The sequence below is a fragment of the Pieris brassicae genome, chromosome 7 (assembly GCF_905147105.1).
Source record: "Pieris brassicae chromosome 7, ilPieBrab1.1, whole genome shotgun sequence".
NCBI lineage: Eukaryota > Metazoa > Arthropoda > Insecta > Lepidoptera > Pieridae > Pieris > Pieris brassicae.
Genome location: NC_059671.1, coordinates 13,935,940 through 13,951,336, shown reverse-complemented (window position 1 = coordinate 13,951,336; position 15,397 = coordinate 13,935,940). Strand labels below are relative to the sequence as shown.

General features: G+C 33.7%; 1 protein-coding gene across 1 annotated transcript in view; it reads right to left on the bottom strand.

Annotated features, from left to right (window-relative positions):
• Nucleotides 1-209: 209 nt before the first annotated feature.
• LOC123712021 (trissin receptor-like) overlaps nucleotides 210-15,397 on the bottom strand; it is a 61,582-nt gene continuing 46,394 nt past the window's right edge. Inside the window, exons 6-7 of the mRNA XM_045664926.1 lie at nucleotides 3,218-3,379; nucleotides 210-1,048 (exon numbers count right to left, since the gene is read on the bottom strand). Coding sequence (XP_045520882.1) covers nucleotides 569-1,048; nucleotides 3,218-3,379 — 642 coding nt within the window. The 3' untranslated portion in view covers nucleotides 210-568. The remainder of the gene's footprint in view (nucleotides 1,049-3,217; nucleotides 3,380-15,397) is intronic.

Here is a 15,397-nt window from a genome sequence, read left to right as displayed (position 1 = left end):
CAATACAAAATCGACTACAAAACCAATTCTAAACTCGAATCTTATTGGGCTTTACCGTAAAATGAAATTACTCCTTAAATAAGTATCATTTAATCAAGATTAAGATAATCATTCAAACATTAATAGAATAACAATTCTTACACTACTGAAGGTATATTATATTAAGGTACTCTTTTACGTATTATTAAATAATGTATATGTACATTTCTCGATATGCTTTAGTTCTACTGTCGCGGAATTCAATGACTAGGTAGCGATAGCAATAATAATTTTCCTTCAATAATAATAATCCTTCAAATTATATTGTAATATTTAATTATAAGTTAACGAGTTCCGCGATATATTAATCTCTTCAACACATAGTAATACAATCATAACATTAACGTTCATTTTGTAAGCTCATGAGATCACAAGTTATTCAGTTACAGCACATCACTCAGTCATACAAGTCCTTCCGTGATATCGTGGATATGGTGTAGAGTCCGCTGCTTTCGGTCACCTCGTCGGTGCTCTCCGTTAATCAGGAAACTTCCGTGTGCCTATAGAAAAACCTCTGCCTGTACAACCCTCATGACTCTCCATTCGGGGCCATCGTCACCGTGCTACAGTTGGCCCGTGTCGATCGAGTCGAACTCCTCCGTAATCCCGTTCCTCCAACTCTATTCAATAAAATCACGTTCTCACTTTTCTTCTTACTGTGAAAGTTACAGAATAGCAGTTCCCTCATGCCTTTACGAAAGTTCTTAGATAAGAACGCGTACAGTAAAGGGTTTATACCAGAGTTGAAGTAGGTAATGAGAAACGTGAGGGGTGTAAGGAGGGCGCTGAAATCGCTTGTACCTTGGTATCCGGTTGACCAGTATTGCCACATTTTACGAGCATGGAAGGGCAAGTTGCAGATAGCAAAAGTCAGGACGACTACTATAAGCATACGCACAACACCGCGCCGCGCCCGCAGCACATTTCTTGACAGATGACTGAGGTGATGACAGCTTCGACTCTCCTTCCGGGAGCGCTTCTTCGGTTTTACTGGTCCAGCTGGAGTACCCTACCGAAAAAAATTCATTCAGAATAAATTCTTAATAGTATAGTATAGTATCTTTAATAATGTTCCTACTAAGCCTCAAATATTACTTTTCTTATTGCTGTGTTATTATTTTTAAAATATACAAAGAACCTTAATAAAATATTATTATTATATGCAATAAATTATTATTATTAAACAATAAATTATTATTATTCAACAACATTGCTCGTGTTAAGACACTGAATTCATTCTATCAAATTCAACAGAACAATATTAGATTATGTTTTGTGTACGTCACTAATAGGAGACGTGTAAATAATCGCAATTAGACTGTATCTGGGTTCCATTAACCTTGTCTAATAATCGAACAAAAGCCCTAATCATATAATATCATACAAAACTCAATATTATTCTCGATCTTCATTAGTTTCATTGAAGTAATAAATTGAATTGGTAAAACTTTGTCAAACTTTTATTACGGTATATTTGTTTTTTATTTATGTTGGTTGTATCTCGCCTCGAGGGTTATGATATACATATTATTCACTTCACACATTACGCACATAATATGGAAACCCAGAATTTCCAGCTAGGAAAGACCAACGTTGGAGTAGCCAGCTCTTTTCTTCTTTGAAAATAAAACTAATTTCCTATTGATAGAATCATATTATTCAATTCTATTACAATATTTTAAACATTATTAAAAGGAAGGATATTAATTAAACGAATTATAAATATAAAATAACTGTCGTTAGAAATAATCATTATGTCTTGGGCCTAGCAACTACTGAATTGTTTTCCTTAAAATTATTGTTTTTTGTGAATAAAATTGTATAATTATAATAACAATTTATTGCAAAAATATGATACAAAAATTTGTAAGGTGGTACAATAGTAAGTTCGCATATTCTGCTACAGACAATGGCGCGCAAATTTGTATTTAAAGGAGTTTACATTTTACATTATTAGTCATATGAATTGGTCAATTCTCATATTATTTGTATTGTATCGTACTAAACGGTATTAAATTTATATCAATTACAAGTTTGAGGTGAATTTGCACGAGATCATTAGAGAATTTTACGTTATATATAAATAAAAGAGGGAAATATCGTATTTCTATTCGTACATTTCATTTAACAAGTAGATTATAGCGTAAAATGCAGCTAGTCGGCTTTTGCATATACAATTGCAGACACAAATGGAATAACAATTTCTAAAACAATTCGCGATATTTGAAATGGTTTTAAAAAAATCATAACTATGAAATGTGATGTAACTGTTCACGATGTTTCAGACAGTTTTCCGTGTTATTTGAGATATGCAGTGTGTATTTACATTTTATAATTGTTACTTTTCGTACGAAGAGCATATTCATGAAACATGTTGTAATTCAATCTGTAATTTGCGTTCTGCTTTTGCATAGACTATGGAGCTGGTACATTGGTTGAATTTCTATGGAGAACTTAGGCAGTAAAAGGTTGAAGATGCACTTAAGTATGTAGGGGATCAAGGGAGACAACTGTGTATGCAGCGATGATAATTCTTTTTTTTTGGTCTATATTTACAATAGTTTCAATTAGGTAAATAATGTATTTATTTGCTAGATCAGAGTGTCTTGTAATTATACGTTGCGTTTATATGTGTAAAATGTACATGTACAGTTAATTTGTTTACAACTCGTCTTTTTCGAAACAGACAACGGAAAACTACAACAAAATCAAATCATGAAAATTTAACGTAATACTGAATAAAATTATTTTAAAATTAAACGCGATTTATAAACTCTGTGACTTGCTTTATTATGGTAACTCATAATTACGCATATTTTACCGAAACGCTTGGTAGCGATGAGTCGTCCTTATGAAAATTTCTTCATAAGCACAGAGAAAGACAGATAAATGAACTGTGATTAACTCTAAAAGCGACAGTTTGTGTCAACGGCCTGAAGATACTTAAAACTTCAAGTCACGAACAGATACGCAAAAGTGATATTGCGTAAGTTAATACCTAAATTAATAAAACCTAGATGAGGTTAATCTCAGAACAGATTGCACTCTAAATATCTCAGGCAACTTGGCTTTAAGGCACTTGCACAAAGATATTTTAATGTTGTCTGCTCTGAAATCATTAGAACTTTTCTAAAGATTTGCTTGTCTGGTTGGTGTAACAGTAAAATTGTAACTGTACCTTGGCTTCTGAAGTTCCGATGAACGTTCGCTGTGGTTCATAACTTTCGGTTGGAGGCTTCTCCGGGCGTGGACACTGCGCTGCACAGCACTGCGCCTGTCCCATGTGCCGTAGTCCATTCGAACTCTGCCAGAGGCCCACCGCAATCCGGGTGTATAGAACCTTAAACCAATATATTTTTAAGTTCAGTAACAATCAATTATAAACACATTGTCGTAATCATTCGATCTAAAAAAATTTTACACGTGTATTTAGTTACATCATGGTATGATCTAGGCTAACTTAAGACTAATAAGTAATTTAACTCTAACCTAATTTGCTAAAAAGGATAATTCCATCTAAATAAGACAAATTTTTTATACAATTTTAAAATTTACATAACTGTTTAAGTAAACGTTAATAGAATTTTATTTGAAACTATGTATCACCTGAATATATGATCAGCTCAGTCATTACTTGTCACAGCTCATAAATTAACAATATTAAAGTCAAGTCAAATTTCGATGCGTCAAAAAATTAATAAATAGATCTACAAATTAACAACTATTTCACAGTCTACATTGTCATTATAATTTATGAATTAAAAAATCAAAAGTCAAATTATTTCAAAACCGTTAATGTTAGTTGTTTTGCCAATGTAGACAAACGACTATTCAATGGTCGATAATAATAGAGATTCCATTACTATTTAATATTATTAAACGTTTTCGAGCCGTTTGACTCTGTGATCGATTCGGGTATAAAACGGCTGTCGTCAGCAATGCTTATCATTAATTACCTTTTTTTTCTCCGTAAGGGTCATTGATGACAATGGATTTGGGAGCATTCGACGAAAAGCCTAACAGGAAAGGGAAGGATTTGCCCTTTAAGACCGCATCCCTTCACAACTTGCTGACCTATAGTACTAAATACGGCGATAGCCCGCAAATTGGGATCACGTAGTAGGCGCAATGATTCGACAAACTGAAGGAGTGTCAACGCAGACTAGGTCGTTCTGGAAGTCAGCCGAAGTTCCTATAACAATGATTTGTGACTATCCGCGTGTGATGTTCGTGTAATTGCGGGTTTCAATGTCTAGTATATGCCAACACGAACAATTTCAATGTCTAGTATATGCCAAGGTCGTCAAGACGCCAAATGACCTGCTATTTCCCGCTTCTATTATTTCTTACACAAAACTATAACTCATAATTATTTTAGGTCCTTACATATGAAATTGGCGTTTTGTATGGGAGGAACAAAAAGTCGAATATTTTTAAATATAATATATTTAATTAATCAAAGTATGAACCATTGTTTTCTATGCACTTTTGCCATCTCATAGGTAGTTCATTGATCCCTTTACTAAAAACAGAACAGAACAGTCGGACGGGAATCAATAAAATCTGTGAAGGCGATTTGGACTGCCCCATCAGAGTTAAATTTTTTCCCTTGCAAGAAGTTGTCCAAATTTCGAAAAAAAAATGGTAATCTGTTGGAGCAAGGTCCTGGAAGTACGGAGGATGTCTTAGACATTCCAATTGAAGCTCTTCTAATTTGGTAGCCGTCTGTTGTGCAGTGTGTGGTCTAGCGTTGTCGTGAAGTAGCAGTGGCGTGGAGTGATTGACCAGCCTAGGTTGTTCAGCCGCTAGCTTTTCCATCATGGTTTGCAATTGCTGACAATAGACATCAGCCATAATAGTCTGGCCAGATTTGGGAAAACTGCAATGAACAATACCGGCACTAGTCCACCAAACGCTTACAAGTAACTTTTTTGGGGTTAATTTTCGCTTGGGGCAGGATTTGGCTGGCTGGCCAGGATCCAACCACTGCGCTGAGCGCTTCCGCTTATCGTAAATAATCCATTCTTCATCACAGGTAATGATTCCGTTTAAAATACCTTCATTATTGTGCCGGTTCAGTAATGTAACGCAGCAGTCGACGCGCGTTTGCCGGTTTTATTCAGTCAATTCGTGAGGTACCCACCTTTCAAGCTTTTTAATCTTCCCAATTTGCTTCAAGTGAATTAAAACAGTTTTATCACTAACACCGCAGCCTGCAGCTAACTCCGAAGTGGTTTGCGATGGATACGCTTCCACAATAGCCTTCAATACTTCATTATCAACTTGGGTCTCAGGCCGTCCACGGGGCAGGTCGGGCAGGGCACCTGCAGGTCGAAATTTCCAGAACGAAAGCGTTGGAACCAAAAACGAACTGTGTTTTATTTTGCAACATGACCGCCATACACATCATTCACCCTTCGAGTCGTTTCCGCAGCACTAGTGCCACGGCGGATTTCGTACTCGTAAATACTGCGATACTTTAAGTTTTCCATTTTGTAAAATGAGTGACGCAAACAGAACAAAACAGAAGAAAAAAACAAATGAACGACGGTCATCGAAGCACAAATACATGAGTTAATAGCTGTACAAATTTGAATTTGGAATTCCTTACCAAAGAGGAGAACATCGCGATTAAAGTGGCCAGTACGAAATACGCCAATTTCATATGTAAGGACCTAATATAACCTCAAACTATAAAAATGTGAAACGTACAATTTACAATATATTATTATTATACTTTTGCTTATTTATACTCCATATATTTATAAAAGTATTCAGAATGTATTTAATATTTGAGCCTTATTAAGATTCCGTTACGCTATCACATTATTGTTATGTGGAAAATACAAATCATCTAGACCAGTGACCACCATGTTGGGAACGTGGTGCCCACGGGGGCAATTTAATTGTTAAGGGAGCCCCCCTTAATAATTTATTACAATTATTGGGAATTAGAATTGCATTATTTCATTGTGTTTTTAAAATTTACTAACTAAGTTTCGCTAACGATTTCCTAGTTATTTCTTAAAAACCTATACTTTGAGTTTTTTAAGTAAAGTGTGGGGCATGGCAGAAAAAAGGTTGGAAAATACTGGGTTAGACCTATAAGTACCTTTTATCGATATCACTAAATCGTACCGTTTCAACTACATCACTCCGCCGAAAATATTTATGATCATTCAGTTTTCCAGTTCGCTGATTTTCTATTACTTTCTCTTTGAATTTAGGGTACGAAAATACTTAAATGAATAGGAAATTAAACCGTTGTTAAAATTAAATATGAAGCCTTATGAATGTAGGAAATTTGAAAACAAAACGTTATCCAAATTTTAGCCGACCGTTTAAAAGTTACAACTAAATTTTTTTTTAAAACTAAATTTTTTTAGGTAATTTTTTTAAAATAATGAAGTTAATAGCTATTTCTATAAAGATTTTAAGCTTAAACAAAGAGTGTCGTCAGCACATTGTCAAGAGGAACAGGAATGGGAAAGTAGGCAATTTATTTACAATCAACATATAACCTATATTATTATTATTTAAAAAGGTTTTTTGATTCGCTAGGGTAATCGGCAGCCCCTAGGCATCTTGGCCACGCGTTGGTGAAAATAATAAATTAAGTAGAAGAAGGAAAACTGCTTGTATATCGTTTAAAAAGCCAACTGCAATGTGTAGTGTTTTATTTGTTTACTCTACAAACCGAGTGCTGGCCAATAGAGAATTGTTTTATGTTCAAAACTAATTACGAAGTTATTAAAACAATTGAATAACTCTGCAATGTTTATTTATTCATTCACAAGAGTGTTATTAAATGGCTATCCGGAGTAAAAGTGGACTCAGTATTAACTTGGTGAACACGACAAATCGGGGTTTTCAAAAAAACTATCGTTTATATTAAATATCTAGTTTTCAATCTGCCGTTACTCAATTTATACAATATTGATCATCTTAATTAAATTACGGCCTTTTTACATTTACTTTTTTACATTTACATTTACTTTTTACATTTTACATTGACTATTTTTGAGATTATTTTTGTAAAATGTTATATATTTTCTAAATAAAATACTTTTGCCTGTGTCTAAAAGATAATGAAAATTGGTCTGGCAGAATTCATCCAGAAACACTAAGCTTGAGAATGGGGTTGATGTCTATCGAGCCTCCAGGGATTGTATAATCTTGTGCTATGTATATATGAAAACGTACTCTTGGCTGGCAGTACAGCAAATAGCTATCAAATGGCGACGTTTACGGAATCACTTATACCATACTGATGTTATACAATTGATAGCACGAATTTATGAGCCATATTGACAACAAGGGGCATTCTGCAGACTTAGATGTCATAAATCCAAATATTATTGGTATTGGCTAGTAATAAATATAAAAATTCGAAAACTCGTAAATGGCTGGAGCGATTTGGATAAATATGATCTTGAAATATTTGTGTATGATAAGTAACTAAAAATAGTAAAAACTAAATAAAATTGAATTAAAAAGTAAATAAAATAAATGGTAAATATTGGATATCGTTTGTCTTTTTAGAAATAAATAATTTTCTCTTGGTGGTCATATATTTTTAGATGCCTTCAGAAATTTGTGTTTTATAGATGTAGTACAAGATCAAATCTCTTTGGTGTTTTAAAAATGTTGTATTAAGTTTTGTCACAAATATATGTAGGCAATCGTGGCCTTTGTTGATCACCTACCGGGCCATCTTAACATAAATGATAGTACAGAATTTTAACAAAAGTTTTTCTCTTGGTAAGGTTCAATAGGATTTATACGAATTAGAGCAGTATAAAATTATTTTTTAAATATTTTTTTACATGTTTGTTAATTTGAAAAAAGATCTAGTATAGACGGGAATATTTATCCACAAACCAAGTGTTGGTTTTGGAGAAATAAACTTGCAGAAATATATGACGCATGACTACCGAGCTATCATGCGCACTGTTATTCGCGCCGGAACCTCAATAATTTCTATAAAATGAATTTGTAAAGTTATGAGTCCATTATCCTCTATATTCACTTCACGTCCTCAACAACAGCAATGACACCTTCTGGGTAACTGGTTCTACTACTCCTTAATTATAAATCAGTACTTATTGACGATTGTCTATGTACTCGTACGCACGGATAGGAAATAAGTGTTAAATCTGGAGCACCATGTATCTACATAGTTATTTAGTTATCTGCTGTTTATTATAACACCATGCGCCTATTACATTTTAGTATAATTCTAGGTAAATGGTCTTCACATATAATTATCAAATTATTGTATACAAAATATTGTAAAAACTATTTCAAAAGAGTGTACGGAGTTTCGTGCCCATTCTCCTCCATATAAAACTACCATTTGGAAGGGACAACTTATAGGACAAGAGTAATTGTTTTCAAATATTTTTGACCTTTAAAAGTGCCTTTTTAATATGCCTAATTGAAATAAATGATTTGACTTGACTTCACTTGTATTAAAGTTTATAAATTGTTAAGTTTGTTAAGGTTATAAAGTAATTAAAGAGCTTAATAACATTCTGTGAGCAATGTCATTAGCGGAATTAGCCAACTGATAAATGGAGCTGCCTCTCAATTAGCTTGGCATTTGTGCACTAATGGCGACTTGAAAATATATCATATCCTATTTAACAAAGCCGTATAAATTCAGAAAATACATAAAAAAAGAAATAAAATGCTTGCTTTAATATTTATTATACTTTACGTTAAAGCAACTTGTGAGTTTTTACTTTCGAAAACGTTCGTCTAAAAATAAAATAAAAATCGAAATGGTTAATAAATTATGAATATACATATTCCTTTGTTCTCGGTAACAAGTTTAGTCTATTTTATGAGTATAGCTTTGATCTATTAATTATATCCAAAAGAATGTTAAGATATAAAGAAATCAAAGGAATGAGTCACGTATATATTTAATGGACCATTATCATATACGGACTAACAGATGTTTGAGAGAAACATCTGTTAGAAAGTTATAAAAGTATATTTTTTATATAATAGGAGGCTCACCTGATGTTAAGTGATACCGCCACCCATAGACACCCGCAATGCCAGATGGCTCACGAATACGTTCCCGGGCTTTTAAGAATAAGTACGCTCTTTTCTTGAAGGACCCTAAGTATTCCCTTAAAGACCCTTCATTGGGCATCTGGTTGGAACTATGGATGTCGACTCCGCGAGGAAACGTTCGATAATGAAACTTAGCTGCAGGTATTAATCCGAACAACTACTCTGAACACTTTCCATGGTAAATGCGGAGAGACCCCACACTCTAATTCCAAACTTTTCTTTCTTTTTCTGTCCAGCCATCTGCCGCCTACCGTCATCGCAATTTCAGCTGCCCTTTGTGCAAGACCGGCTTTTCGATGTGGCCAGCAGTGTTGTTGTTGGAATATCCATACTTACTTGTGTATGTACCATAAATGTATAAATCTAACATGCATTTTATTTATACTGTCATGCAGGTGGCAGTAGTAAACTGTGGACTCAATTTCCGCACTTAAACGGTCATTTGGTCCGTTCTGCGTTAATTCCTGGCTTATTAAGCCAATCTAGCTCCTTCCAGAAGCCTCCTGGTAGCATTCTTCCCATTTGATAATGACTGATTTATAAGATATAAAGGGTGGCACAAAATAAAAGCGTTCTCTACTGGAATATCCTGGAGACTATTTACAAAAAACAAAAAACAAAACCATTTCACTGTTGAAAATATGTAGTCATAATTATGAAAATAAAACAGACGGAGTTATGCCTAGTCAGCGTAAGGCAGACAAGTCGCTGTTTCCTTGCTTTAAGTAAATATAGGGCAGTCTTTAGTGCTGACAGTAAAATTAAATTGTTTTAATGCATCCATGAAATAATAATAGAAACGGAAAATCTAGATATATTGAAATGGATAGCCACATTCGGTGTTTCAATCGATAAAATAATTTTACGAGAAAGGTATTAATAACGTAAAGGACATACATAAATATTAACTTTTCTCTAACATATAAACAGAAATTAAATGTTATACGTTGTGTATTAACTTGTCCCTGATACAGTATATGACCGCATCGCATGAAATTCAGGTTAGAAATCGTCCTGTAACGTAAGTATATCATATAGCCGTGTGAATGCCCGTCTTCGTGATGCCGCATGAAGCCGTAGTGCCGGCCCAAGTGCCGTGCCCGTCTGGACACAAATACGCATCTATACACAAATATTTTTATCATCTTCGGAATTCCTCAAGTAACCTGTCCATATTGTCTGCCCACATTTTTCAGCGCGCTAACATAATGTAGATTTAACCCGTAATATTGTCGTGTAAAAGGGGTGCTACATTCTTGCCATCTGGAAAAGTTTTTATTGTGGTAATACAATTTTGATTTACATTTTATAGTTACGTTAATCATTTTTAATACGGCGTCCGTTTTCAATGTAAAACTATTTTGATATATTTCAATGGCTATAACGAAACCGATCCATACGATTTTGTATGAAAGTTCAATGTAGTTATCTCAATATCCTCAGCGCTGGTGTCGCAACCAAGGGATCGCGCCGAACATAAACTCATTATTCACTAACATATAGATACATACACATACACATTACACTCACTCATTCGATAACATGTCGCGTAATGATGGTTGTCGATAAGAAGTTGTTGTAAACAGTTTAAATTAAGTATATAGTTTGTTTTGGAAGAGCTGGGAACCCTGACACAGGTATTTTTTACTTTAAAAGTTTCATAATATTTTACATTATTAATTATAATTGCATTAACATATATAAATTAATAAACACAGTTTTATATTAGTGGGATCGGAATCGCTGTTACAGAGTAAAGGCCATGGTCGGTTTAATAGTTTAAAGACAAACGAAAAGTACCAGTTTATTAACAGTGCGCACAACTATACATAAATATTATAAAAGTGTAAGTCCAATTCGTGATAAACTTAATATTACAATAAATACTATATCTCAGTCATTAATGAGGAAAGTTTAGGGATATATATTTGGTTTCGTTTCAGTTTGTTTGGGTTTGGAAAATTATTTTATCGTTATTCACAGTATTGTTGAAAATTTCAAGATTTTATTTGTAGGCAAAATATAATATACTAATCGTGCTAGACCAAGGCTAGTTTGATATAATTCACGCATGACATTTAAATAATATGTTCGTACTTTACCCTCGGAGCGCTAAGCACGTTATACATACAAACATTTATTATTACTACGTTTGTTCATTTTGGATTTTGTTGGATGGAATTTGTATCGTAAGATGAACGGTCAAGATCCTTTTTTGGAAATATGCACAATGAATATATTATCCCTTGTTGGCGCTTTCCGGTGTTTGTGGCTTGCAAATTGTTAACGCAGAATTACTATTTAGTTCACGTGTTTACTATTTCCTTTACCTCTGTAGTGTTCTTTGAGGTTATGGTTCAATACCAAAGCATCGTATCATATTACATTCAAAATACTGTGTAAATTCTTCAGTTATTCACAGCCCGTATTCAGAGGGTTGTGTTCGTTATTTCTTGTTACGACATTAAAATAATTTAAATTAATTAACGATAATAGATAATACTGAGTATTTAAAATATTATTAACCTACATAATAATACCTATATATTTTCAGTGATACCTAGGTAAGGTAACACTGAAAATATTTAGGAAATGAAAGCGGCTTAATGTAGAAAGTTGCCAATGCTTGAACTTGTTGCCGCTTTTCGAAGTAATTTCCGTCCCTCTCTACACATCGTCGGCAAAATATTTCTTAGGAGTCTCTTCTTTGGCATTTTCGTACGCTTTCACCGCATTTTCAGGGCACGTAATGCGAATACCTCGAATTTTATCCATAGTTCTTGGGTATAAATGAAAGTCACAGGGCGCCAGGTCAATACTGTATGGATGGCTCATTATCTCGACACTTGTCATAGTCAAATATTCACCAGTACATGCGAAGGTGTTTCTGGTCGTTGGTTAAAGGATGGGGAATCCATCTGGTACAAAGCTTCCTGACGCCTAAATGTTCGAGTAATATTTTTCGAACTCGACTCATACCAATGCCTAGGCTTGCCCGTATCTGCTGATAGGTCACTCTCTTATCTTACTCTACCATAGGTCGCACAGCACTGATCTTACATTCAGTAACGTCGTTAAAGGACGTTCCTCACGCGAATCATCATTGAGATTGCTACGTCCACGCTTTAACTCGATCAACTAATTGTAAATAGAAGCACGAGATGGGGCTTCATTAAGAAATGCTAATCGCAGCCTATCATAGCTTTGTCGTTGAGTAAGCCCACAACGAAAGTCATAATAAACATTGACCGATAATTTTCTCGCGTTAGGTTCATTTTCAGGTGTAACAAGAATTTTAGATTTGCCGCCAATTCACAAAAAACAAATGACAAATTAATGAAATACGCTACATTAGGTTACCAAAGAGATCTTAAATTGAAATTGAAAAGAGAAAACATTGTTAATGTTTTTAAGCGGCCCTTTCTAAACATTTTCAGTGTTACCCACGTAATTTAAATTGGATAAATAGAAAACTAAACTACATTTTAAACGTTTGGTGCATTTGACGTTTTTACATTAAAAAATGCCGGCTAAAAATCCTATTTATAAATAAAATAATTATAACAACATAAATGAGTTTGAGTTTCTAAATTGCCTCTTCGGTCTGGTAAAGTCTTAAATTCATTATAAATTGTAAAAGGACTCTATAATAAATTTTAAAAGTTTGGTCCCCGGGGCAGAGATTCTTAGTGCTGGCAGTATTTTATATAGGACACAGGCTTGCGAGTGCCTTGCTGGCTTTTAAGAATTTGGTACATTCTTGTACGCTGTGCGAGTAAACACACAAAACTATGTCTCATTATAATTAATGACGATAAAGGGCGACGAAAGTCAGCTCCGAATTTTTACAACAACAAGTTTAGGACTGAATTATGCAAATGATCTATATTATTTAAAACTTTTCTAAACCAAGATAGACATCTTGAGTTCAGCTGTTAGTTTATTAAACGTATCTTGTATTATGAGGAATCCGTAAAATTACGGATTCTCAAGAAAGAAAAAAGTTAATACAGAATGAACGGATTAAGACGCTTACCAACGCTTACAAGTTATATCAATTCCATCCAAGAATCCAAGTCACGAGGAAAAGTCCAGAACACACAAAGCAACGAAGCATCATTGCAGAGGTGGAGGAGCTTCCTTCTCCTCTGCACGAATATATATACTGGCTATATATAGCTATACTGGCGAATTATCACACTAATATAAATATTTTTTAATTTATTCTTTATTCAAGCATATAGAAAAATATTGTGGACATCTATAATAATTTATTTCCGATCCTTTACAAAATTCAAGCGCAAATTGGCCCGCGTGTTTGATCCATTTCCAGTATGATTTATCTCATAATGCCAAACTTCTTGAGGCGAAATTGTGCAGACAATGCAAGGGAATTGGCAGATATCCGAAGCAATTCAAACCTTAATCCAAGATTTCTTTTCAATTTAACAATATCACGAATAATGTTAGCTATTGTTACTCCATGTTGTAAAGAAAGTATTGTAACAATTCAAACGTTAAATCGGCTAAAGTTTAAAAAGTGTCAAGTTTTGGATTTTGTTAATAATTGAATCAGTTGGGACCTGAAAAGTTAATTTAAGCTCCTTAAATTTATGTTTATAATTCAAAAACAATTTATATAATTCTGAACAGAATGTTAAACCCGAATTTTTTGGTGTTTGCCTCACTCGAAACCATCTTAGTTCATTTTTTTAATAACTCCGGTGAACGTAAGTAAAAGGTTAGACACATTTATTTATGTATTGTTACTGAACGATGAAGTATTTTTCTTTCTAACACACGTCAAAATGGTTAAATGTAATGTTAAATGCACATAGACAGGAAGTCCTCTGGTCTGAAGCTGGGGTTCGCACCTACGACCTAAGGATGAGAGTCGCACACTGAAGCCTCTAGACCAACCTCTGAAGCAACACTGCTCAAGGTCACTTCAAAACATTAATTTAAACAATATAATATTGGTCAGAAAATTGTTTTTCTAATTTCTAGTATTTAAATTTTACAGGAAATTAGAAGTAAAAAGTAAGGTATGCTTGTTATATAAATAGTCTATAAAATGTTAATTTAGTCCTTGTTCTATATTAACTGCACCAAGTTAACATTTTGGGAAATTATTTAAATTAATAAAATAGTTTCTGATGTTTTTTTATTTGGAAAGTTTGTTCAAAACCTAGGGAAAGCAGGAAAATATATTTGAATATAACTGTGTATTTAAATAAATAAAATATATAAATAAATAATTACCAACAGATTTCATTTCAAAGTAGGTAAAATTAACATTGAAAACTCGTTAAACGACCCCTTTTGAGTAGCTCTCGACGCGGTAAACAACCGAAATAATGACATAGGAGTGACAAAACGAATCATTGTTGATTTTATATTCGTATATTCACTAAAATTGCCTCAATTTGCAAAGTAATTTTTTTATTTTTATTTAATGCTTTTAAAAATGTTAACCTCAAATACTTACACCACTATTACGTTAACATTCAAAACGGATGATCCGTTCGTAGATAAATTAGTCTAAGAATTAGTAGGATTGGGAAAAATCTTTTCGCATTATATGTTTGAACTTGCATTAAAATCTCTTTGGCTATGGTATTTGTATCTGGCAGGTTTTGGTATTAAGTTTAAATTTTAAAGAAGATAATACCAAATTCAAATTACGAAAATGTGTGATTTTTATATATTTTTCGTGATGTCAAGATGCGTGAATCTAATGAAGAAATTCGATACATTTTAAAATTTTACTACAAAAAAGATAAAATTGATGCCATTTTTGAAAAAGTGGCATATCAGTAGTTACGACGTAGCTGAAGAACTGGGAATTGATCACAAAACAGTTTTGGCGCATTTGGAAAAAAAAACTGGGTGCACAAAAAAGCTCGATATTTGGGTACCTCACGAGCTCACTGAAACCTAACGAACCGTGTACTCATTTGTTATTCTTTATTACGACGTAATGGAACCGAATTATTTTTGAAGAAGTTAACTTAAGAGGTTAACTCGCAACAAGGTGATGCTGTGTGTGTAGTGGGATTGGAAGGACATTATTAATTATGAGCAGTTACCGCCAGGCAGGACCATCGATTCTGAATTCTACTGCGAACAACTGATGATATAAAAGCGAGAAGTTGAGAGAAGAAGCGCCCGGAATTAATCAACAGAAGGGGTGTGGTTTCGCACACATCTTTAGCCACTCAGTAAAAATTAAGAGAGCTTGGTTAGGAGATGTTAATTCATCCGCCCTATAGTC